The following is a 26,958-nucleotide window of genomic DNA, read 5'->3' as shown; positions in this document are numbered from 1 at the left end:
TGTATTAAGCATTGAGTTAGATTCAAGATAATCATGTCAGATACAGTCCCTGTCTCCCATGGAGCTAACAGTCTAAGGGGAAAGGAGAAAATGTACTGATGCCCCATTAAAGATGTGAAAACTGCAGCTCGGAGAAGTTAAGTGACTTGCCCAAGGTCACACAGTAGGCAAGTGACAGAGCTGGGATTAGAGCTCTAATGCTCTTTCCACTAGGCCGTGCTGCTTCTCAAGAGATAGCCACAGATGATGGAATTCTTTCAGGGCAGGGACACGGCTATGAAAATTATTATACTTCCTATGGGGTTTAGTATGGCACTCTGCACAAGGTAGTCATCCTAAAAATTCTGTTGACTGATTAACTGAAATGCTCTACAGTGCCAAATGTCAGAGGCTAATAACCGCAGCGCCCATTCTAGATTTGCAAAAAAAAGAAGCAAATGAAACTAAACCACATATTGCCCAGTTAACCACTTAGCCAAAGGCGCAAAGCAAAACTGCTGCCCATAGAGCTCTGCCCTGTGTTGCAGCCCAACTGAAAAATCAAGCCAAAGCAGTATTTTTGCCTACTCTAGTATGCTTTATGTAGCCACCTCTTGGTTTTATGGGACACCAGGTAAGGCAGGGGAGGTGAAGTCCACTGAGCATCCAAAAATGTCATTTTACCCAATAGAACTGATGGATTCAGCTCTTTCCGCACCAAACCTTTTACCAGAGATGTTCACGAGGAGTCCAACTGAATATTACATTCCAGTTTCCCCTTCCCTTACACTCTGTTGGAAGAGGAACTAGTGGATAGTGCAGTAACCAAAAGGCCAGCAGCAATACAGATGAGGAGAAACAGAGGGCCTGAACACCACAGAGATGACCAATTCATCAGTAGTCATGGTACTTATTGAGTGGCCACTGAAGAAGCCGCCACGGGACCTCGAACCCAGGGCCCACACAAAGTGCCAACATCAGCGAGCACCTCCAATTGGGCATTAAAAATTATCCTTTGGCTCTAGGACAGGATTGCTGATGGCGAGATTGCATCACCAGCAGCAGACACCTCTGTGTCCTCAACCCATTTTGGAAGCCACCATTAAGTATGGCACTCGGAGTAGCTTCAGAAGAGTCCGGGGAAATCTTTTTCACTTTCTTGCAAAAACAAGAGGGAAAGCAAAGACAAGAAATGAAAGGCAAAACCAAGGACAACAACAAGATACGGGTTACCCTTCACCCAGTCCCAGAAAACAGCAGGAACATCAGGAATGAACATGCGCCCACCCCTAAAGCCTCCTTTTCTCTGTCAGGTCCGGGGAAGATCACATAAAAAAAAACAAAGAAATGGCTTACCCGGCTGACTGCCCTCCTGATGCCTGGATCCAGTTAGTACTAGTTGAGTGAGACTCCTACTTCCAGTTAACACATACTGATGATTCGAAGGGGTTCGGTATTGGAAGTGCTGGTGGTAAACAGTGAAAGAGTGGGAAAGAGAAAAGTAAAATATACGGGGCCTGCACACGTTTTAGCTTTAGCACACACAAAAAGTTCACACTCTGCTACCCCAAAAACCCTTCAATACAACAACCATTATTACTATTATTATTACTAGAGGAGCTACCAGACGTAAGTACTACTCGAGACCCTAATTTGTGGCATTTGTTGAGCGCTTACTATGTGCCAGGCACTGTTCTAAGAACTAGGGTAGATACAAGCAAGGTGGGTTGGACACAGTTCCTGTCCCACCCAAGGTTCACAGTCTTAATCCCCATTTTACAGAGAGGTCACTGAGACACAGAGAAGCGAAGTGACTAGCCCAACATCACACAGCAGGCATGCGGCAGAGCCAGGATTAGAACCCAGCAATCGGATAAATTTGCTGTAGTCATCTCCCAGAAACGTGTCGGGACTGAACTGGCTGGAAAGTTCAGATGAAGCTCCTTCCCTGCTCCACCCTTGAATCACCATCTAGAGGGGGACTACAGTTCAATTTGCTCTGCTCATGAATGCAAAGCTCCTGTCTAACTCAGTCTGGGTAGTCCTGGAAGGAAGGCAGCTGGGAAATGCTTTCTTATCTAAAAGGTTGATGTGACCCACATTATTTTCACATTTGGCTTCTCCCAAGGAAAAAGTTCAGTACACAAAACAAGACCTTGTCCTCTATAAACTAAAAAGCACAGCAGCCTTACTATCAATTCCACCTTGACCATGCTGATGGTAGAATAGCCACTGAGGACTCTCGAGAATGCTAGACATTGAGCCGCATGGGACGTCACATGCTATGCTGGACATGCAGTGTAACGTGAGGACACCTTCCGTGTGATTTTGTGGAAGTATGCCAAGATCACCCAAACCTGTAGCAATCTCCAGGAGACCCGCGGGCCGACACTGTTCCAGAACCATTGTGTCCCCTCTCAGGGGTTGTAGAACCCAGTAAGAGAGGCTTCAGAAGAGGGAGGTTGCCTGTTTAAAGTAATATCCTGGACATCAAAATGTCCAGTGATATATCTAGACCAGACAGAGGCCATATCAACTGAAAATTGGACAAATGACCTCCCTAATTGGCAAACTCTTCTGGAAGACTATGTTTTGGCTGATTGAGTGAAACAACTAAATCCCAGACACTAGATGAGGGCAATTCCATTTCGGTGGAGCCCGTCTCCCGAGGAACCCCTAGTAATTCTACCATAGTGAGGCCAGGGGATAAAGACGATCCTCCCCTATCAAAAGGCTAGGAGTGATGCTGTGGTTTGGTGCTCAAGGCAATGGCTGGAAGTGTGACTTTATTGGGAAGCACAGAACACTGCTATTCTAGTCAGGCAGCCAAGGCTTCTTGCAATTCATCTCCCAAAGCCAAACCAAATAACAGCTGCCTCAAAGCTTGCTGGCAGCACAAAGATCCAAATATGTTCTTGGGAATTTTCTGCTAGGCTCTGGTGACCATCTCTGGGGCCTTCTGGCAGATACCGCTGGAGTTTAGATGGCAGTCTTCCTGCCGGTTGTCTTCCTGAACTCTCATTCAGGACAACTGATAACACTTTCCTCAACTCACTTTTCAAATTAATCATTTGCTAAGCCAACACCATCGAACTGGACCCCCAAGCTTTGACATTCTTCCCATCAGCCAAGCTAACTCTGGCAAGGGAAGGAATTCACCTTGGCGCACTGAGGCCCGTCCAATGCGACAAGGTATTATATTCAAAGCATCCCGGCAAGGTATTCTGCATACTGTACTTGGGTGCCCTCTGCTACAGAACCCAGCTATTAAATTCTGAAAACTTTCGAGATGGTTTGGGTTTTTGTAAGTGGGGCTGCACTTGGAAGACTCATAGAATCCTCAGGCTGGAAGGGATCTCAGAAACTCATCTAAGTCTCCTCCCCACCCACAGCTTCCACATAGGACTGCATAAACACTCACCTTCACTAAAACATCACTTCAGTTACTTTGTTCAGTGTCCCCCAACTCTTGCAGTCAGGAAGTTTTTCCTAAGTTCCAGCCTAAAACCTTTCTGCTGTGACTCACTTTCAAAACCCAAATAGAAACTGAGAAAAGCTGCCCACTATCATTCAGAAAATATCCCCTTATTGACTTCTGAATACATATTCAGTTCCTACAGTCTTCTTTACTCTAGGCTAAACAAATCCAGTTTTTAACCTCCTCTCAGAGGTGCAGTTTTCCAAATCTTTAATAATCATTTAATTCCAAATAAATATGGGCATTAGGTAAAGGTCACATTAGGTAAAGTCAGTCAGCAGCCAGCATTTGGTTTACCGATTGAATGCCCACTGTGTGCAGAAATCCTACAAAGAGGAGTAGCACTTCTGAACATCTAGATCGAACTCTACTATTCGAGCATTTACTACTCCATGGATCCATCATTCCATTCTCTTCTTCCTCCCTTTGGTAATGTATTTTAGGCTTGTCTCCCCTATTAGATTACGATCTCTTGACCGCAGGGATTGTAACTTCTAACCACTGTACAACCTTAGTAGGCACTCACATACTGGAGACACTCAGATACCACTGACTGACTGATGGCAGAACTGTATTAGGTACTGCGGATAGTGGCAAAGGAAGCCAAAGGCCTGGCAGAGAAAAGAGATCAGACACAGAAGGAAACAAAGAACAAGAGCCATAGAAGGGGATAGGGGAGGTGGAAGGGGCAGTAAATCTCCGGAATTCACACGTGAATCCCGGGAAACTCACCAGAGAATGTCGATGCTAAACTGGCGACCCTTGCCGCACCGACCTGGGACCGCTCCTGAAAGGTCCCTTTCCTCCAGTCACTTGTCTTACGGTCCTCATTCTTCTGAAGATTTTACGTGACTTCCATGATCAGTAAATCTGGGCAACCCTACACTGGACATAACATCCCTAAAGCCAAAAGAAGAGAAGCCTAGACACTTGTTTCAGAAGTTACATATGTGTAAGGGGTAACTGGAATGATCAGAGATGTCTGATGTGGAACATCTGGGGTCGTGGCTTGGAGGTGGGGTTTTAGTGGAGCTCTTGAGGGGGAAAGGGTTATTGTATGGCAAAGAGGAAGGGAGTCAGGATCTGAGGCAGGGGCACTGGAATATGCAACAGCTCTGAGTGAGGATGTGAAGCAGGGCGAAAAGTCGGGGTGAACACATACTTTTCAGATACAACCAATAAATCAATACACCCTGGCTAGGGAATACATTCTTCGGTAGGGTATTTCTATTTCAAGACCTTCTGAAAGAGGCAGATGATTCCAAAGGTCACAGTGATTTGCCAATGTTATCTGAAGGTAGCAGCCCTGTACTTGGATTCTGTATCTGAAAATGGAATGTGTGTAGGACCGAGTTGATGGGAATTTGGAAACGATCTTTAATTGCTCCGGAGAAAATTTTACTACAGGCAGGCATTTTGATTTGAAAAGCACACCTATAGGAAAGTCAAGAAAAGCTGTCAGAAAGGAAGTCTAAAAATTATATGAAATAAATTGGGTTTACGAAAGAAATACTGCTGAATATGTCCCTGAAATATTTCATCTGTGTGCATGGCTCCACTTCAAAAGGTTTATTGAAGCAGGATGGCTAATGAAAAGAGCACAGGACTGGGAATCAGGGACCTGGGTTCTAATCCCAGCTCTGCCACTTGTCTGCTGTGTGACCTTGGGCAAGTCACTTAACTTTTCCATGCTTCAGTTTTCCTATCGGTAAAATGGGTACTCAGAACCTGTTCTGAATCTTAGACCATAAGCGTGGTAAGACAAGGACTGTGTCCAACCTGATTATCTTGCATCTACCCAGCAGAGTAAGATGTTAGATGCCATAATTATTATTACTACTATTGACATGGCTGAGGTCTATGAAACATTCATTTGATTTTCATGTTCTCTCATCATTGTTTCAAGGCTCTTGCCTCTCACTTTCCCTTACTTCTTCCTTGATTCATTCCAAGCCACCTCAGTTGTCTCTCTACCCCACTTCTCTCTCTCTCACTCCCCTCCTGCCTTCATCCTTATCTCCCCCATCTCTATTCTGTCCTCTCTGATGCCAGTTAGCCCAGCTTGTGAAGCCACTGGGAATCACAAATACCAACTTTTCACTATGAATGTAGGATTGAAAAGGTGGGGGATATAGTTATCAGAGCCAACAGGCTTCAGGTCTTTCCAATCCTGGTGGGTTCTGTCAGACAACTAGGATGAGCGAGGCCGGGAAACCTGTTCAAAAAGTTCTGGGGGCAAAGTCTTCCATGAAGTTGGCACCTATTTCTGAAGCAAGGTAGAGTGAACTCTTGGCATCAATATTTTGAATCTGGTAAGAATGAAAATTTTAAAAAAGCAGTGATCAGCCCTACTGTACATTCTATAACTCCATAACATTACTTCTGAGTTGGGATCACTGGGGTGTCACCTGCTAATGTAGGCTCACTAGCATCACCAGTTTATCACCTGTTATTACCTTGGGGAATTTACTTAACTTCTCTGGGCCTCAGTTTCCACATCTGTAAAATCGGGATTCAATACCTCTGTCCCTCCACCTTATCTGGGAATGAGGAGTAAGCTGCTCACCCAAAATGGGGGAACCCTTATGAACTGGAATTCTCCGGGCCAGTTGGGGAAATTATTACATGAATTTATCCATATGCCGCAGATCTTCAGATCTACTACTAGAAATTTCCACTGTGAATGAAAATGGTAACTACGTAAACTAAAAAAATCCCCAGAGGGTTCTGGCTATCCATTACAATTTCAATTAACTGAGGAAATATATTTTTTTATGGTACTTAAGTGTTTACTTTGTGCCAATCACTGTACTAAGCACTGGATTAGATACAAGATAATCAGGTTAGACATAGTCCTGTCCCACATGGGGCTCACAGTTTAAGTAGGAGGGAGTAGGATTTAATTCTCGTTTTACAGATGAGGGAACTGAGGCACTGAGAAGTTAAGTCACTTGCCCAACGGCACCCAGCAAATAAGTGGCAGACCGGGATTAGAACCCAGATCCTTTGACTCCCAGGCCTGTGCTCTTCTAGGCCATGTCTGCACACAGTAGGTGCTCAATAAATACAACTGAATGATACTACCATGATTAAAAAGTACTTTTTAATGCTTTTTTTGCATTACGGTTGTTGACCATCTACTAAATTCATAAATGAAAAGGCATCTTCTTAAAGGATGCTGTAAAACTGTGGATTATTGTTACAGTAAATTCTGCTACAACCTAGTAATTGTATTCTTGAACAGCCTTGTGCAATGGGGAAAAAAAATTACTTTATCCCCCATCTTGACTGATATCACGCACTCATGCGCACAAATACACCGAATCTACTTGTTCCAATGTGGATCACATCATAGCCAGAACAGACTTCATTAGTAAGCGTTAAACAAATACCACATTTATTCTCATTTGTACTATGTGCCAAGCACTGTACTAAGAATTGGAGTGGACACAAGACAATCAGGTCAGACCCAGTCCCTGTTCCTCATGGGGCTCTCTGTCCAAGGTGGAGGGACAGAGGTATTGAATCCCGATTTTACAGATGTGGAAACTGAGGCCCAGAGAAGTTAAGTGAATTCCCCAAGGTAATAACAGGCAGGTGGCAGGGGAGGGATTAGAACCCAGGTCTCCTGACACCCACTCCCATGCTCTTTCCTCTAGACCATGCTGCTCTAGTAGGAAAAATGTTCCCTAATTCTTCAGTGGTGTTCTACCTAAGCCTATAAACAAAACACATATTGTAGCACACCTGACTATAACAGTCCTTAGAGCGTTAGAGGTTTGTGGGTAGGGAGCATTTCTCATGCCTGTTAAATTTTCTCACGTGCTTAGTACAGTGCCTTGCACTGAATGGGCTCTCACTTAATACATTACTACTGATACATCTTCTAGCCCAGGGTTCGGCAACCTTTTAGTGAAGAAGAGTCAAACAAAATAAAGCCTTTGAGCAGAGAGCCCGCAATACAATTTAAATACCCATTAACATAGCCTACTTCATTGTGACAATCTAATAGGTTTTAAATACCTCACTCCCCTTTTCCTGGCTCAAGAGCCCCAACTGGCTTTAAGGAAAGCCAAATATGGTTCCCAAACCATAGGTTGCAGGTGCCTGTTCTACAGTGAGCTTTAAAGTCATGAATTGGTGAATGGAAGATATTTACTACCTACCAGAAAATCCAGGCGGAGCTTAACATCTTACATTTCTGCCCTTGAACTGCTAAAGGAGCCCAAATTTCAGTCATTGTGCAATATTGTTTAATACTAAAAAAAGTTTCTTCTATGTACAAATATACAGATCAAGCGCAATGTTAAAAAAATTTTGGAAGCATTAAAATAATCACTAGAAATTCAGTCACAAAGAAAAACAATCTGTACAACACTGAAATTTATGGCAGGTGACAGCATGAGATCATATCTTAATTACATACTTTTTTCTCTCAGAGACGGCATTACTCTTTTCTTTTCCTTTTTACATGATCATTGAAAATCCTCTGAAGATGGAGACAGCCAACAGTCACTGTTCAGCACCTGGTAAATTCTATTCTATGGTCCAACTACTGCAATTAAGAGCTGAAATACAGAACTGCTTAAAAACTCTGACTCTCGAAACATAACACACCAATCAATTTCTCACTTTCTCTGAAGTTTTCTATCAATGATTTTTTTTCTAGGAACCTATCCTCAAATGTCAGATAGTTCAGCGTGCTATTCACTGACTTCATCGTGAATCAGTTATCAAAAAAGTATTATACTCTCAAGAAATAGCAGAACTGGAAATACACATACACAAATACAGACAGACCGTTGGGTTTATCTCTTCAGTTAAAAGCTTGAAAGCTAAAAATAAAATTGTGATGATATGAAAATGCAGATAAAGCACAGGAAACAGTGGATTCAAACTGTTTTCATTCACTGAGAAAACACTGGTGGTCTTAAAGTCGTATCTTACTGAAATGTTACCACATTACTGCTTCCATAAAAACATGAATTCTAAGATTAAGCCAAATCCAAACTGTTACTACTGATTTAAACGAAAGAGCCAATTTTGCCATCTGCATATTATTTTGTTATATCAAAACTACACCTGCTGTGTAGAACCCAATGAGGCCTTTTCAGCAGGGAAAGCAAGTTTGAGGGTGTTGAGCCATTTGACAGAAAGACATCATACATAAAAGCGGACCCTTCTGATGAGATGCTCTAAAGGTCGGAGGGCAGAGAAGTTACAACAGATTTGCACTAATACTACTTGCCTACCAATGGGCACCATGCCAATGCCCAGAAAAATATAGTCTTTACCACTGTAGAGTAGTGGCAAAGTGGCAATAACTGGCCACAGACAGTGTATCATAGCTATAATACAGCTACTATGTTTATTGAAATGAGTTACCGTGAAAGGAATAGGTTATTTACTTTAAAAAATGAAGTCCTGTCTAAGAAGGTGGCTTCACGCTGGATAGTGAAAGATTCCAATTTCTGCTAGGCAAAGGAAACTCATATATTTATGTGTTAAGATTAATTTTCTTGCGTTGCACTGCATATCGTTTTCTCTGCGGAGAAGTTACAAGTCTCCTCCTTTTCAGTCCTACGTCGGTGGCTTCCCTAGAGGCAGACTCCGTTGGGGTGGTTTCTATTTGCGTTAGAATATCAGCTTTTGCAGGTTCCTTGACGTTAAAGCCCGAAAATATTTCTTTGTGGAGCCTCTGCAGTTCTAACACCGGCTGCAGAGTTAAAACTTGGGAAAATCCATCAGCTCGTTCAATCAGTGCTGGCAAGGCCTTTGAAAGCAAAGTTGATACTCAAATTAATCCCAGGTAAGATAAAACAATACCCTAGAATTCCATATTTACAGAGCAAGATCTTGCTCTAGACTATTTTGGGGGAACGAACGGCACTCCTTTCCTTCAACAGTGCCAAGGGATTGCTTCAGACTGCACACAACTTCCACTCATGATTTAAAATCATATCCAAAGAAAACATAAATAGGCATTAGCTTATTTTGCAACCACATCAGTGTAGCTGCAGAAATACCTTCTACAGATCTGGAAGAATGATTATAAGAAGAACTTGCAAAAGACTAAAAACAAAGAACAGCTGGTATTTTTAAGTACCATCATTCCCATGAAGCATCTTCTCTAACTCAGGAAAATATAGTTGAAGATCTGCACTAAAAATATGCTCTACAATACATCCTTTGGGCTACAACAGAAAAGTTCATAAAAATCACACTTTGCCAAGAGATGGAGATAAAAGAAATTCAGTTTGCAATATCATGAAGAATGTGGAAAGATGTAACTGGAATGACTGATCACTAAATTCAACAGAACGAGGGATGCAGCACTTCTTGAAATTTGAGGTTGCATGTTCAGAAGCAAAAAGGAAGCACTTCTTTCCCCAGATAGGGGAAAATAAACAAATTCATAATTGCAGTAAGTTTTGCAAACCATAAGTAAGAGCGAGAAGGGTTTGGAAAAATTCATGATCAAGAAGTCCAGCGTGGATTACTAGAGAACATTGAGGATGTTAAATGGCACATCCCTACCCATTACAATGGAGGTTAAGGAGGGCAACCACCCTCCAACCAGGCTGTTGTCACTGTTGAAAATGGAATCGTGGCCTGATAAACTACTGATAAGACCCTGTGATGGCATTTCTTACGCTATAATCTTACGGAACCAGAAACAACTTACAGCAAATCATCTTAATATCATTAAAGGTTACGTTTCTGCTGTCAGCAGTTGTCATGAGTGCCTCTGGAGGAAAGCATGACTTCAGATGACCAGAACTAAAATCATGAGGCCCTAAGAGATTTAAACATCAGTAGCTGAGATAACTCTGGAAATGAACAGAAAGCCACAACAGCACTGTCAGCCTCTTCACTGCTTCTTTCCACCTGTCTACCACACTTTACTCTATTGCCTGGATCGTTTTTCATAAGCATCATTCTATGCAAGCCTCACCCCTCCTCGAAAAAAAATCTTCTAATGGCAATCCACAGCTCTTTACAGGAGGCAGAAGCTTATTACCATTGGCTTTAAGGCACTGCATCAGCTATCACCCTTAGTCTCTCCATTCAGCAGCTCACATTCTATGTCCTTTTTTACCATATTTTATTCTTGACTGTCCCACCTCTGACCCTTCACTCATGCCCCTTTTGCCCCCCTTTTTACAAGATATTTGTTAAGAGCTTACTTTGTGCCAGGCACTATAGTAAGGGCTGGGGTAAATACAAGATAAATCAGGTTGGACAAAGTCCCTGTCCCACACGGGGCTCAGCCTTAATCCCCATTTTACAACTGACGTAACTGAGGCACAAAGAAGTTAAGTGACTCGTCCAAGGTCACACAGCAGACAAGGGGTGGAGCCAGGATTAGAACCTAGATCCTTCTGACTCCTAAGCCTATGCCTTATTCATTATGCCACACTGATTCTCAATGGTATTTGAGTGCTTACTGTGTGCAGAGCACTGTACTAAGCACTTTTCTTGCCTAGAAGTCTACCACTTCAAATCTACCAGATCACAAGGCCACAATCCTCCCCATTTTCAAAGCCCTCTTGAAACTTCACCTCCTGCAGAAGTCGTTCCCCAATTATTCTTTTCCTTCCCCAGATCACATCCTTCTATCACACTTGTGCACTTCCATTCACTTGTACAAAAATTGACTTACATTTTCTATTTAAGCACATGTGTGTTCAATCTATTCCTCTTTCCAGTCTCTTTATCCTCCTATCAGCGATTTATTCCAAATGTGCTTTCCATCCCTTTGGTACTCTCCCAAGTACTTTGCTCCCAGTAGGCACTCAATATAGTTGTCCTTGGTATTCATAGGGGATTAGTTAAATGAAACCAGGCAAAAGGCTTATTCAATGAGGGATGGCCATCCAAGCTTTCTGGAGGGGAGAGAGGTGAGTAGAGTTGGCCAGCCACTGAAGAGAAGAGGCTGCTGGCAACTAAAAAGAGACAACAGAGAGTAGAGGCTGAGGTGGGAGCACAGACGGGGCCTGCCGCTGTAATGGCAAGGATGGGTGCAGCCAACCCCAGAAAAGTGAAACCGCAAACCAAAAATCCACAAATGCCAAGGGACTACTGTTCACTGAATGATGGGCTCGATATGCTGCATTCAACCAACAGTCTATGTAGGTGGCAGATTCTACATGTTTTGTCAACTGCATATTACAAGCAGTCGGCTTTCAACACGTTTTTAAGAATGCAACTACGACTGCTTAGAAAATGATCATTTTGCCATACCATACTTTGGAGAGCCTAAGCTTTTTTCATACTTTGGGAAAGATATCATAATGAGTCAGACTGATGGTGCTCTAATCAATCAACAGCATTTATTGAGCGTCTACTGTGTTCAGTGCAGACCGGAACTGTACTTGGTAATACAACACCTTTGGAGACATGCTGACAATCTAGCAAGGAAGACAGATATTAAACTAAACTTCGGCTACGAGAAAGGAAAAAGATATACATATTTCTGAGTTAGTGCTTAGTGATATATTAATGTCTGTTTCCCCTCTAGATTGTGGGCAGCTAATGTATCTACCAACTCTGTTGTATTGTACTCTCCCAAACAATACAGTGCTCTGCACACAGTAAGTGATCAGTAAATATGACTGATTAGTTATAAAGTATGTAACCTATGTAAGTACTATGAGAGGATGTGGGAAATGCTGGGAAGGACATAAGCAAAGGAGATTAGAAATGAATTGAGGAAGGTATCGGGATTTCAGGAGGGCTTTGAAAGTGGGGCAGCTGTGGTTCATCAAATTTGAAGGGGGAGGGACTTCCAGGCCAGCATGGGCAGGATGTCAGCAGTAGCAGAGATGAGAATGAGGCCCAGTGAATACGGAAACTTGAAAGGAACGAAGAGTGAGAGCTGGGGCGTAGTGGGAGAAGAGAGTGGAAAAGTATGAGGGAGAGAGCTGACAGTTCCTTAAAAAGTCAACGATCAGGAGTTTCTGCTTGATGGAGAGAAGAATGAGTAACCATTTGAGGTTTTTGGATTTGGGTGGGGGGTGAGGGATGTAAGCAGAATGACATTTTAGAAAAATGATCTGGGCAACAGAGTGAAGGTTGAATGGGAGAAGGGAGAACCGGGAGGTAGGGGAGTCCCAGGGAGGAGGCCAATGTAGTAGACTGTTCCATTATATTTCTATTCTCCCCCTTCCCAGTTCCTTTCTCCCTTTCTTGAGGGCTCCTCTAAATCTCCAATCCTATTATACTTCTATAAACACACTCCAAAAAAATTTTTTTTGCTATTCACCACAGAAAACCTTACAGGCCGAAAGAAATCGTACGAGAGTAAGGCCTGGGAGAGTCTGGGTCCCCCGACATCATACAGATGCTGCTGCCTTCAGGGAATCAGCTGTTCAGAGCTCCACAGCTCTAGACTCCTCAACCCCCTTGGAATTCCTCTGCAGGGGGCTTTATTTGAAAAACACTGATTTAGATGCCGGGATGGGTTAATCTAAAAGACAACCAAACAGCAAGGAGTACAACTGCCAGGGAATGAGGCCTTGGGTCCCAGAAATGCTGGGAGACCACTTGAGCAAGAATACTGAAAATATTTGTTACACTGGACACACACACCCACACACCCACACACACCACACACACACACACACACACCCCAAACACACCCCCACCCCCCATTTGAAAAGGATTATCTGGCACTCGGTACATTGTTTTTACCTTCATTGCCTCATTAACTTGCTTGGATACTTCTCCTACACGCTTCAACTCTTCCAGATGAGCTGTTCAAAATATATATGTATATCCAGAGACAACACAAAATTAGACACCAAGAATATTTTTACAGCTATAGCAAATGATTACATTTAAAAAATATCACTGTTCAGTTTTGAGATACAGAAAATGAATTTTCCAGCAACACAGGAAACTATAAAAGTTATTTTTGCCCTCTAAGAATCACTACAGCAACAAATGCTTTAGCAAGAGAGTTGATTTGCAACTGTAAATGTTACCTGTATGGGATAACCAGTTCTTTTTGTCTCTATCTGAAAAGCAGACTTTGACCAACTATATATTTAATAATAATGTATTAATAATGTTTTGATTATAATGATGAAAGCAGTAATAATAGTACTTAAGGGCTTACTATTTGTTAAATACTGAAGTAAATTCAATGAGAGCACATCAGACACAGTCCCTGTCCCACAAGTCTAAGGTGGAAGAATAACACGTATTGAATCCCCACTTCACAGATAAAGAAAGTGAGGCAGAGAGAAATAAGTGACTTGCCCAAGGTCACCCAACAGCCAAATGGCAGAGCCAGAATTAGAACCTAAGTAACTCTTATTCCCAAGTCTGCTCTCTTTCCACAAGACCACACTGCTTCCTAAATTATTTAGCAAATTATAGGAGTAATCACTATGAATTATGTCATTTGAAAGGAAAGCATGGGGCACTAAGGAGTGTTTCTGCAAATTATTCTACACCTCTTAGACCTCTCCTGACAGAAAATTTGGGTCCTGAGCAAGGCCCAGGAACGTGGGTCCATTATTGGCCTAATATAAGTAAGACGGGGCCCAACCTCACTTTAAAGGGGGTAGGGTCAAGCACCCAACTTAAGATGGCTTGACAAAGTGACCCCTTTGTATCCTGTAGTTCTGATCCAGGGCAAAACTACCACTGGGACAACTGAGGGAGCTGTGCTAAGGCTCCGGATACTAGCGAGGCCCCATGACAAGAAAAAGGTGCAGGCAAGGCTGCTTCCGCCCTTGAATTCCATATGAGTCCAGACCAAAGAGGTCTGTGTCAGTAGTAGGCTATAACTTTGCTTAGTTCAGTAATCTGGCCTCTGTTTGAGCTGGATAAAACACTACAGAGTAGGAATTATGTGCCCTTCTCCCTCTGGCTAAGTAAGCACTCAAGCCTCAAGCTTGTCAGCTGTGTGACTTTGGCCAAGTCACTTAATTTCTCCGTGCCTCGGTTACCTCACCTGTAAAATGGGGGTTAAGATTGTGAGGCCCACATGGGACAACCTGATCACCTGGTATCCTCCCCAGCGCTTAGAATAGTGCTCTGCACATCGTAGGTGCTTCACAAATACCAAAAGTATTGTGATTATGATAATGATTATTACGACTGCTCTTTTGGGCTTAGCTTCTCCTCCTCCTTCACGGGCAAGTGGAGAGACGGCCTAAGAAGAAGACCACGTTGGTGTCGCACTTGAGCAGGGGGGCGTGAGACGAAGGGGAGCGGTGTGAGCTCCAATCCCCTTCCCTGTTTCCCCCACAATGAGTCTATTACTTATTCCCAATCCTCCCGACTGGAAGTGAGCTCCGTGGGGCTTATAGGCAGGGAACGCGCCTGCCAATTCTGCTGTATTGTTTGCTCCCAACTGCTCGGAACACTGCTCTGCACACAGTAAGTGTTCAATAAATACCAGTGATGATGAGGGTCTGTGTGAATAGATGTGTGGGCCTGGTGAGTGCATAAGTAAAAATCTGCAGCAATCCCCAGCTTCTGCCTTGAAAACCCATACTGCCTGGAAAGGAGGAGGAGGGAAAAATGAGGAGAACAGTACCCTCAGAGAAGATCCTCACAGGAAGAGGTATGAGAGGAAGGGGACCCTCAGCTGACCTCTGCTTTAAGCTCCTGGTTCTACTGGCATGAAAGGGGACAAAGGGACTCCTATCTAGGCATGAGTCATACCTTCTGAAAGGGAATCTACATGGTCGAGCATAATTTTCATAGGTGAAGGATGACTCTCATATCCCAAACTGATGCACAGTTTTAAAAGTACCCCAGTTTTTCAAAATGTGGAAGTTGAGCCCTACCCCTGAGAAAAGAGTCTTCTCTAGAGCCCAAGCTTTTCCAAAGCATAGGGAAACGAAAAAGCAGAAATGAAAAATTGAGCAATCAATTTAGTTTTGGTTTCAGGTCATGGCACTTACTAAAGTAAGAAACATGAACTTCCATGAGGGTACACAAATAAAGAAATTCAGCAAAAAGGGACAAACAGGGTACTTCCTTTCCGTTTCCATCTTGCTTATTTTATTAACGCAAGTAAACAAGTTGTCTGCTTTGCTACAAAAGAGTGAACTGAAGCTGGAGGAAAACAAACCCAAAAAATGACCTTATCTATGGCCTAATGATCACCTCAGATTACACCTGATTAGAGTCTGACTGCATCTAGTTGAAATCTGTACAGTAATACTTGCTGTCAGGTGCAATTACCATCTATGGACACACAATCCCCGTAGCCTGAAAATTGAACTAAAATTTTAAATTTGCATTTCCAAGGACGGGCCTCTTGGAACTACGCCGCAGAGCTTACATTCTTGTAAGCCCCTATATTAAAGGAAAACTGTGCTGTAGAACCGACCCAGGTCTAGAACGATGCACATGCACCCAACCAGTTTTTCTGAAACCTTGTGACACTCAAGCCAGACCAGGTTTGTTTTGTCAGAAGAACAAATTCCCTGGTTGTACTCTAGCCAAAATGCAATGTGAAAACACACAATTAAAAAGACATGAGTGTACTGAATAGTCATTATTTCGAAACAGAAAAACCCTCCAGAAATTCCTGCCTGTAAAGTTTTTCCTTCAGACCAAAAATTTTCGTGGTATTGCCCAGCTGTCCACTGTCCGTCTGGGAAGTTGTTTCCATTAAAAAGTTTATTATTTGAAAAATCTGGAGGGTTTTATGAGATTGTGGAGAAGACTTTATCACTATTCAAGGTAGTTTTTTTTCTTTCCTGAAATGAACTACAACTACTTCTCAAGAGAGGAGAGAAAACCAAGTGGGAATTTCAATCTCCCCCACTTTAGGCTTCATGCTTGTTAAGGGCAACAAACGTGTCTGCTAATTCTGTTGAACTGTACTCAAACACTTGGTAGAGTGCTTTGCACATAGTTAGCACTCAGTAAATACCACTGATATTTAGCACTTAATCCTACCCCCTTTACTCGTATTCTTCTGTAGAGCCAGTCTTCATAAAAGAACTCCATTCCAAAAATATTTAGCATTTGTCACCAATGTTGAATAAACATATCGACACTCACAACACCACAATGTGACATTAGCAAATTACAATCTCCTAACACAAAACTCAAAATGAAAAGGCAGGGATGGGTTTATTCCAAATACATATGATTTAAAAGAGATTGTATTTTAATAGGTAATACTACCTTGTACTATGTTTTAATAGGTAACAGAACAACTCTTGATCAGTTGGGGGGAAGTTAACTGGTTTGAACAGACTTCAATATAGTAATAATCTTAATCAATCGATCATACTTATTGAACACTTACTGTGTGCACGACACTGAACTAAGCACTTGGGAGGGTACAATACAACACAGATGGTAGACATGTTGCTTGCCCACAGTAAGCATTTAATCTAAAAGGCTAATGTTAATAGTCACATGTTCTTAGAGAAACAGTTTTCAATCACCCACTGCAATTGGGAGAGAATAGGGAGGTAAAGGCCTACAGAGGCCCAGCACCAAGTGAACACAATGTTTGTGGGTCCCCTCTCTGGTCTGCTGAGCCCAGCTACAGCTGATGAGACTTTTGGGACCTGCCTGCTCAGGGATTAGCCTCATAAATCCTCCCTATTTTACAGATGAAGTACCTGAGGTACAGAGAAGTTAAGTGACTTGACCAAAGTCACACAGCAAATAGCAGAGCTGGGATTAGAACCCAGGTCCTTCTGATTCCCAGACCCCTGCTCTATCCACGATTGTTAATGGACTAACTGAAACCCAGGGCAATCTCAAACTGGTTCTTTCCTCAGCTCCACGGCACTTGTGTACATAACTGCATATTATTTATATTAATATCTGTCTCCCCAGCTAGACCGTAAGCTTGTTGTGGGCAGGGAACACATCTACCAACTCCATTGTTATTATACTCTCCCAAGCACTTAGTGCTCTGTACCCAGTAACTGTTCAGTAAATATCACTGAGTGATCAATTGATTCCTTTCACCTGAACAGCAACTCGAGGCACTCACCTTGGGAAGAGATAGGCTTTATGGTCTCTGGATGCACAACAGGCTGGTACTGATTCTGAAATACACAATAGTGGCAACTGATGATTGGCTCAATTTGATCTGGTAATTAAGCTCTTTTCGAAAATACAGATCATTCTCCTTTTCATATATTTCCCCATTACAGTAAAAAATCCCAACACAATACATTTGCAAAACAATCTAGTAATAGGAGGGGAATGCAAGGGAGAGGCAAATGTTGAAAGTAAATCTAAACTGGGGCGCCACCTATGAAAAAAATCAAACAGAAGAAAATAAACCAGTAAAGCATAAAGAACGGTTCATCACAGTCATACTGAGAAGTTAGTTTCTTCTTGTAAGGCCTTTTAAAGGCACAAGTCGGAAAACTTCCTTGATGTCAATCTTTGGAAGAAAACAAAGATTTTAGACTGAATTCTGAGCAGCCTGAATGACGACAGGAATTCTTATCCTCATCACAGTACATGTGTGTTGGTTGCACATCACTAACATCACCCCTCTTCTGAAACTTTTTCATTTATTGACCGTCAGGATTCTGTACTTGGCCTGGTTTTATCTCTGCTTTTACCTCCTAATTCCCCATTGGCACCCCTTCATTTCACCATACTTTTTAATCTAAGGTCTCTGCTTCCTTTACCAATTTTCACCTTTTGACCTTTCTCATACTGTCTTCATGCACGCAGAACAATCTACCTTTCTTGTTCACTAAGATCCACCCTTTCTTCTTTCAAAGAATTTTTTGAAACTCATTTCTTCCATGGTCAGGGAAGTGGGAGATCTATCAGGCACCAAAATGCAAATTAATCTCCTAATTACACATCACACACGTATAGATCCTAAGTCCACACACATACTTGGTGAAGCCTAGAATTCCCGGTGAATTCTACAAGAAGTAGCATGACCTAGTGAATAGAGCACGGACCGGAGTCATAAGAACCTGGGTTCTAATCCCAGCTCCGCCACTTGTCTGCGGTGTGACCTTGGGCAAGTCACGACTTCTCTGTGCCTATTACCCCATCTGTAATATGGGGATTAAGACTGACAAAAGTCTCCATGGTTACTCTGGATGGCCGAGTGAGCCATTTTCTGAAAACTGTACCTTTCTTAAATAGGTCAGGTACTTATCAGTGCCTGTTATTATGCCTGACTTCAGCTGCATCTTGCAGTTGCTGCCATCCTGCTTCACCACTGTGTTACGTAGCTTTGTCAATGTCTGAGATCGTACGGTCTGGGGTAACTTATTTTGAGTTTCCCAACACCCAAATCTACTTTCTGATACACTTTGAAGCTTTCACACTTTGTGTGAAAGACGAAAGCTGTTCAAATCATTCAGAGATCAACAGAACCTTCTGCCTTCTTCAGTGCATTCGCCTCTTTGCCAAATGTTGACCCAATCCAGAAGACACTAGTGCTTTGATCGTGCATGTCTCCAGGTGGTCTTTCCCCGTGCCATATTTTCAATCAATCGATGGTATTGACTGAGTGCTCTCTGCATGCAGAGCACTGTAGTAAGTGATTTGGAGAATAAAATATAACAGAGTTGGTAGGCACCTCTTTCCTGCCCATACAAGGAGCCAAATATTAAAATAAATTACTGACAGGGGAAATGGCAGAGTATAAGGGATATGAACACAAATGCTGTAAGGGTAGAGTAAGCGTCCAAGTGCATAATCTGTTGAAGAATCTTCTCAGGATTGTCAAGCCACTATTAGTACTTTGCCTTCGACATCTTTACTATTTCAACATGTAGCAGGCAAATAGCAGGAAAAAGACCTTGCAAAATGACCAGAGTGATCTGCTTCTCAAGACAAAAATGAAAAGCAGAATCATCAAAATAAGAGAATCTTGTGCTACTACAGAGACTGGGGACTCTCATACTTTAACTGGTTTTAATGCAGTCCTCCTTACCAAAATTTCCTGTTGTGCTTTTGTAATTTTGATGACCTGTTCCAGAATCTTCCTGGGGCACTGCTTACGCTTCATAGCTGTTTCTACTATAACTTCATCCAATTGATCTTCAAGAATTTTAATGTTGAAATCTAATTTCAAAAGAAGAAATGAGATTTTTTGCTATATGCACATTCTTCCAGGAAAATGTCAATTATACAAATTAGAAAAAAAAACAAGACACACATTTGGTAAAAAAAAAAAATCAACCTACAGCTTGCAAAAAAAATTAAAAAATCAGAGACAAGCTAATGGCTGCCTTCACCCTAATGATCTCATCTAAATTAAATGTTACAAAGTTGTCAACTCTGATGGATTCTTAATTTATTTGGGTTTACTGGATAAGACTTCTCATGTAATCTGTAATGTCAGACACCAGATGAGAAACAGTCCTGTTGAATATTATTCCATCAAGAGTCCTTTATTCTAGATGGAGTAAAGAGTTTGAAAAATACTCTGGGGTAGAAATGTCTGAAATACCATTTTCCCTTTCATTACAAAGATAGATAAGCTTTGACTAACATCTTTTGGAAGACATCACTATGGAAAAGGAAAACTTTTATAAAAAGGGAATTCACAATAAATCATCAGGAACTATTTGTCTTTAGCCCAATAATAATGGAAAATAAGAGCTGGAATTAGGTTGCATTAAAATAAAACAGCTAGTGTTAATTTAGGATCTGTGAGTATAAGAGTTATGCAGGCATAAAAAAACTATAGTTTTCTTATTACTTAAAAATAATTAAGTCCTTACTGATTTCCATTTAATATAATGAATTTTTAGCCTGTTTAATGACTTGCTTTGCAATGTTTTAAAAGATTTGCCTATTTCATTAAAACTCCTGTCAGTAGCGCTAAATTAAGCATCCTATATCTCCCACCCTACATTTCTATAATTAGTCTGAAGGAAGTATTATAGTTCTTATCATCAAGCTGTTTTAAAATGAGCTTATGAGCAGCAAGTAGTTAGGCAGCTCAACTCAGAAAGGAACTTGACGGGGGAGCGAAAAATGGATTTTTATCCCCATCTTCTGGTCAGTTGTGAAATGTACAAACAAAATATTGAGAAGGCCAGGCGGAAAGGTAAAGGACAGATTATCCAAATAGTACAGTGCTCTGCACACAGTAAGCGCTCAATAAATACAATTGATGATACAAATAGTATTGTCTAGACTGGAGGTGGAAGCCGAACGTGTATAAACGTCACACCTTCCGCTCAGCAGTAATGAGGTAACCCCTGGAGGTAACATACACGGTCGAAGCCATGACTTCTACTCAAATAGTGGCTAAAAGGGTGGCATTTCCCTTCTTCATTCCTTCCTAAGGCCAGTTAATCAAAGTATTCTGATGGAGTTGAACTAGCCCAGAGGGCATGAAGGGAAAAAAAAATCAATATTTACTGAGCGCTTACTATGTGCAGAGCACAGTGCTTGGGAGAGTATAACAGAATTAGCAGACATGTTCCTTGCCTGTGCGTGACAATGGGCCCTTGTCTGACCCAGAGAGCGTGGGGTAAAAGAAAATGGTATCTATTTGTATATACCCATCTTTACCAGCTATTTTATCCTGATACATCTGTACTACTCTGTTAGATCCTTGTTCTTCCTCATGCTCCCAAAGTAAGTAATCTTTGTCTGCTCCATCAGATTGAAAGCTCATGGAGAGCAGTCCCAGTAGATTTTGCTTCTTTTGTACTCTCCCAAGTGCTTAGCGCTCAGCAGGTATTTGAGGAATACCACTGATGACAAAGACGATGACAACTACATTTTTGGGGCACTACAGCCTACCCACTCTCAGACTGGGCATGAAGGAAGGCAGCACTGGAACTTCAGCCCTTCCCCAGTGTGCTAGTTCCACCAAAAGTTCATGGGTTCTGGTGCCCTGTTCCCAGTAACACCAAAACACCTGATCCTCAAGTTGAGAAGTTGAGGAGAGAGCAGAGGAGGCTAAGTCAAAGGTCTTCTGTGGTCTTACCTCCCCCCAGCAGCACTGCTATGAATGGGATACTTGGGCCATTCTTTTTTTTTTGAGTAAAAAAAGTTAAAACTTTATTCCTTGTGGCAGTAATAATAATAATAATAATGTTGGTATTTGTTAAGCCCTTACTATGTGCAAAGCACTGTTCTAAGCGCTGGGGGGAATACAAGGAGATGAGGTTGTCAATCAATCAATCAATCAATCGTATTTATTGAGCGCATACTATGTGCAGAGCACTGTACTAAGCGCTTGGGAAGTACAAATTGGCAACACATAGAGACAGTCCCTACCCAACAGTGGGCTCACAGTCTAAAAGGGGGAGACAGAGAACAGAACCAAACATACCAACAAAATAAAATAAATAGGATAGAAATGTACAAGTAAAATAAATAAATAAATAAATAAATAAATAGAGTAATAAATATGTACAACCATATATACATATATACAGGTGCTGTGGGGAAGGGAAGGAGGTAAGATGGGGGGATGGAGAGGGGGGCGAGGGGGAGAGGAAGGAAGGGGCTCAGTCTGGGAAGGCCTCCTGGAGGAGGTGAGCTCTCAGCAGGGCCTTGAAGGGAGGAAGAGAGCTAGCTAGCTAGCTGTCCCATGTGGGGCTCACAGTCTTAATCCCCATTTTACAGATGAGGGAACTGAGGCCCAGAGAAGTGAAGTGGCTTGCCCAAGGTCAAACAGCAGACATGTGGGGGAGGCGAGATTCGAACCCATGACCTCTGACTCCCAAGCCCGCGCTCTTTCCACTGAGCCACGCTGCTTCAGAGCACCAAGAGCAATATGCCTCTCAGTGGTATTTACTGAGAACTTACTGCGTGCAGAGCATTGTACTAAGCACTTGTGAAAGTCCAATACGGCAGCGTTCACAGAATTGATCCCTGCCCTCAAGAAGCCTAGTCAATTTCTTGGCATAACATCTTCAAACTGGAGTTTAGGAGTACAAAAATAATTAGGCCTCTTGTTTACTACCGATAACACTGTAATTCAGGGTGGCAAGGACCTAGAGAGGGAACGGCTAAAAACTAGCAACCATCTCGGGTATATACTTTCAGCTATCTTCTCAGCCAGCAGTTTGACATTTAAAAATATTTTATTCAATGGCATTTCCCAAAGAACAAAGGAAGACAAATTAGGAGTCTAGACTGTAAACCTGCTGTGGGCAGGGAATGTGCTGCACTGTACGGCCTCAAGTGCTTAGTACAATGCTCTGCACACAGTAAATGCTTAATAAATACTGTTGATAATGATGATGATAGAACCCAAACTGATCGAGACATTTCTTTCCCCCATGCGTGCATTCCTGGAGCCCACATTTTTAGAGGGATACTCGTTAAGGACTGAAAACAATCCAGAACTGTAGAGAGAAATTTCAATTTACTTAGGTTGTGCATTGAATACACCTACTTTAATATTCAAATATTCAAGTGTGTGGAGCTGGTAAGACCGAAATGGGATGCAAGAATTAAACGGCAGCATCAGCATTCAAAATAATAAAGATCTTAACATAAATGGTTAGCCTAATGATAGAAGTAAAAAGTCAAACTTCACTACATACCTTCAGGAAGTTCTTCATCTGAAGTTTCTTGCCATGCTTGCCCATTAATAAGGACGTTCTCTTTCACAGCGGTTACAAAATTCTGCAAGAAATTTAACACAACCTTAAAATGAACCCCAAAACTCTGTTCCATTTGAGGAGTTTCAAGTCGAGAAGCATATTAGAAGATTGTATACAATCCACACTTTGTCTAGAAAAGCAATCAAGTTTTAATAAGCCTATGGCTAATTCTTAACAGGTGTATGAGGAAGCAGTGTGGCTCAGTGAAAAGAGCACGGGCTTTGGAGTCAGAGGTCAGGGGTTCAAATCCCGGCTCCACCAACTGTCAGCTGTGTGACTTTGGGAAAGTCACTTCACTTCTCTGGGCCTCAGTTCCCTCATCTGTAAAATGGGGATGAAGACTGTGAGCCCCCCGTGGGACAACCTGATCACCTTGTAACCTCCCCAGCGCTTAGAACAGTGCTTTGCACAGAGTAAGCACTTAATAAATACCATTATTATTATTATTACAAGTCGGCAACATCTAGAGCCGGTCCCTACCCAACAACGGGCTCCCAGTCTAGAAGGGGGAGACGGACAACAGAACAAAACATGTAGACGGGTGTTCTGCGTCCAACGGTTCCAGGACTTTTTCATGCATTCATTGTCGTATTTATTGAGCGCTTACTGTGTGCAGAGCACTGTATTAAGCGCTTGGGAAGTACGAATTGGCAACATATATAGAGACGGTCCCTTCCCAACAGCGGGTTCACAGTCTAGAAGGGAGGAGACAGACAACAAAACATATTAACAAAATAAAATAAATAGAATAAATATGTACAAGCAAAATATAAATATGTGCAAACATATATACATATATCCAGGTGCTGTGTGGAGGGGAAGGAGGTAAGGTGGGGGGTAGGGGGGATAGGAAGGAGGGGGCTCAGTCTGGGAAGGCCTCCTGGAGGAGGTGAGCTCTAAGTAGGGCTTTGAAGGGAGGAAGAGAGCCAGCTTGGCGGATGGGCAGAGGGAGGGCATTCCAGGCCAGGGGGAGGACGTGGGCTGGGGGTCATTCATTCACTCAATCGTATTTATTGAGCGCTTACTGTGTGCAGAGCACTGTACTAAGCGCTTGGGAAGTGCAAGTTGGCAACATATAGAGATGGTCCCTACCCAACAGTGGGCTCGCAGTCTAGAAGGGGGAGACAGAGAACAAAACAAAACATATTAACAAAATAAAATAAACAGAATAAATATGTACAAATAAAGTAATAAATACGTGCAAACGTATATACACATATACAGGTGCTGTGGGGAGGGAAAGGAGGTAAGGCGGGGGGGATGGGAAGGAGGGGGCTCAGTCTGAGAAGTCAACTGCAATAAATGGCTATAGGAAAAAGTGTATAGAGAGAGTAAATCTGCCATTTAAAACTCAGGTTGAGCGCTTAGGAGAATGCTCTGCACACAGTAAGGGCTCAACAGATCCCATTGAACGATTGATTCAAGAAGTCATGGGTCCTCTCCCCATCCTCCCCCCCCCCATCTCCCCCGCCTTACCTCCTTCCCCTCCCCACAGCACCTGTATATGTGTATATATGTATGTATTTATTACGCTACGTATTTACTTTATTTGTACATATTTATTCTATTTATTTTATTTTGTTAATATGTTTTGTTTTGTTCTCTGTCTCCCCCCTCTAGACTGTGAGCCCACTGTTGGGTAGGGACTGTCTCTATATGTTGCCAACTTGTACTTCCCAGGCGCTTAGTCCAGTGCTCTGCACGCAGTAAGCGCTCAATAAATACGATTGATTGATTGAGAGGCCCCCATCTTACCTCCTTCCCTTCCCCCCAGCACCTGTATATATGTCTGTACATACTTATTACTCTATTTACTTATTTATTTTACTTGTACCTATCTATTTATTTTACTTTGTTAGTATGTTTGGTTTTGTTCTCTGTCTCCCCGTTTTAGACTGTGAGCCCACTGCTGGGTAGGGACTGTCTCTATGTGTTGCCAACTTGCACTTCCCAAGCACACAGTACAATGCTCTGCACACAGTAAGCCCTCAATAAATATGGTTGATTTATTGATTGAGAGCCCCCCCATCTTACCTCCTTCCCTTCCCCCCAGCACCTGTATATGTGTCTGTACATATTTATTACTCTATTTATTTATTTTACCTGTACCTATCTATTCTATTTATTTTATTTTGTTAGTATGTTTGGTTTTGTTCTCTGTCTCCCCCTTTTAGACTGTGAGCCCGCTGCTGGGTAGGGACTGTCTCTATTTGTTGCCAATTTGTACTTCCCAAGCGCTCAGTACAGTGCTCTGCACACAGTAAGCACTTAACATATGCATATATATATATATATGTATATCTGTTTGTACATATTTATTACTCTATTTTACTTGTACATATCTATTCTGTGTATTTTATTTTGTTAGTGTGTTTGGTTTTGTTCTCTGTCTCCCCCTTTTAGACTGTGAGCCCGCTGCTGGGTAGGGACTGTCTCTATTTGTTGCCAATTTGGACTTCCCAAGCGCTCAGTACAGTGTTCTGCACACAGTAAGCACTTAACATATGCATATATATATATATGTATATCTGTTTGTACATATTTATTACTCTATTTTACTTGTACACATCTATTCTGTGTATTTTATTTTGTTAGTATGTTTGGTTTTGTTCTCTGTCTCCCCCTTTTAGACTGTGAGCCCGCTGCTGGGTAGGGACTGTCTCTATTTGTTGCCAATTTGGACTTCCCAAGCGCTCAGTACAGTGCTCTGCACACAGTAAGCACTTAACATATGCATATATATATATATATGTATATCTGTTTGTACATATTTATTACTCTATTTTACTTGTACATATCTATTCTGTGTATTTTATTTTGTTAGTATGTGTGGTTTTGTTCTCTGTCTCCCCCTTTTAGACGGTGAGCCCGCTGCTGGGTAGGGACTGTCTCTAGATGTTGCCAATTTGTACTTCCCAAGCGCTCAGTACAGTGCTCTGCACACAGTAAGCACTTAACATATGCATATATATATATATGTATATCTGTTTGTACATATTTATTACTCTATTTTACTTGTACATATCTATTCTGTGTATTTTATTTTGTTAGTATGTTTGGTTTTGTTCTCTGTCTCCCCCTTTTAGACTGTGAGCCCGCTGCTGGGTAGGGACTGTCTCTATTTGTTGCCAATTTGGACTTCCCAAGCGCTCAGTACAGTGCTCTGCACACAGTAAGCACTTAACATATGCATATATATATATATGTATATCTGTTTGTACATATTTATTACTCTATTTTACTTGTACATATCTATTCTATTTATTTTATTTTGTTTGGTTTTGTTCTCTGTCTCCCCCTTTTAGACTGTGAGCCCGCTGCTGGGTAGGGACTGTCTCTAGATGTTGCCAATTTGGACTTCCCAAGCGCTCAGTACAGTGCTCTGCACACAGTAAGCACTTAACATATGCATATATATATATATGTATATCTGTTTGTACATATTTATTACTCTATTTTACTTGTACATATCTATTCTATTTTGTTAATGTGTTTGGTTTTGTTCTCTGTCTCCCCCTTCTAGACTGTGAGCCCACTGTTGGGTAGGGACCGTCTCTAGATGTTGCCAACTTGGACTTCCCAAGCGCTTAGCACAGCGCTCTGCGCACAGTAAGCGCTCGATAAATACGATTGATGATGATGATGATGATGACGACGATGGATTGACCGGGGGCGGGGTCCTCACCCAGTGCGCGTCCCTGAGCGCCCGGTCCCGGAGGCGTTGGGGCAGGTCGGCGGCCAGCCGGCCCACGAAGGGGCCGCACAGGTCCAGCACGGCGCTCACGGCGCCTTTGGAGGAGCAGCGCACGCGGGGGTCTCCGCCACAGGCCCCCTCTCCCTCCTCTGAGGAAACGGCCGACCGCCCCTCCGCCATCCCCGCCATTTCCGCCCCCCTCACAGCCGGGCCGCCGGAAGTGGTCCGTCCTTCCGTCCGTCCGCCGGAAGCGGTCC

The 26,958-nt window shown here is 42.4% G+C and overlaps 1 protein-coding gene across 1 annotated transcript; it reads right to left on the bottom strand.

Annotated features, from left to right (window-relative positions):
- Window positions 1–7,693: 7,693 nt before the first annotated feature.
- Window positions 7,694–26,890, bottom strand: NSL1 (NSL1 component of MIS12 kinetochore complex). The gene is made up of 6 exons (XM_038760853.1): window positions 26,693–26,890; window positions 22,948–23,029; window positions 19,365–19,495; window positions 17,442–17,496; window positions 13,151–13,212; window positions 7,694–9,230 (listed from the first exon to the last, which is right to left on the bottom strand). The coding sequence occupies exons 1-6, from the start codon at window positions 26,888–26,890 to the stop codon at window positions 8,955–8,957; spliced, it is 804 nt and encodes a 267-aa protein (XP_038616781.1). The 3' UTR covers window positions 7,694–8,954.
- Window positions 26,891–26,958: the final 68 nt, after the last annotated feature.

This window comes from Tachyglossus aculeatus, chromosome 19, assembly GCF_015852505.1.
Source record: "Tachyglossus aculeatus isolate mTacAcu1 chromosome 19, mTacAcu1.pri, whole genome shotgun sequence".
NCBI lineage: Eukaryota > Metazoa > Chordata > Mammalia > Monotremata > Tachyglossidae > Tachyglossus > Tachyglossus aculeatus.
The sequence above is the reverse complement of the archived record's forward strand: the minus strand, read 5'-3'. Positions and strand labels throughout refer to the sequence as shown.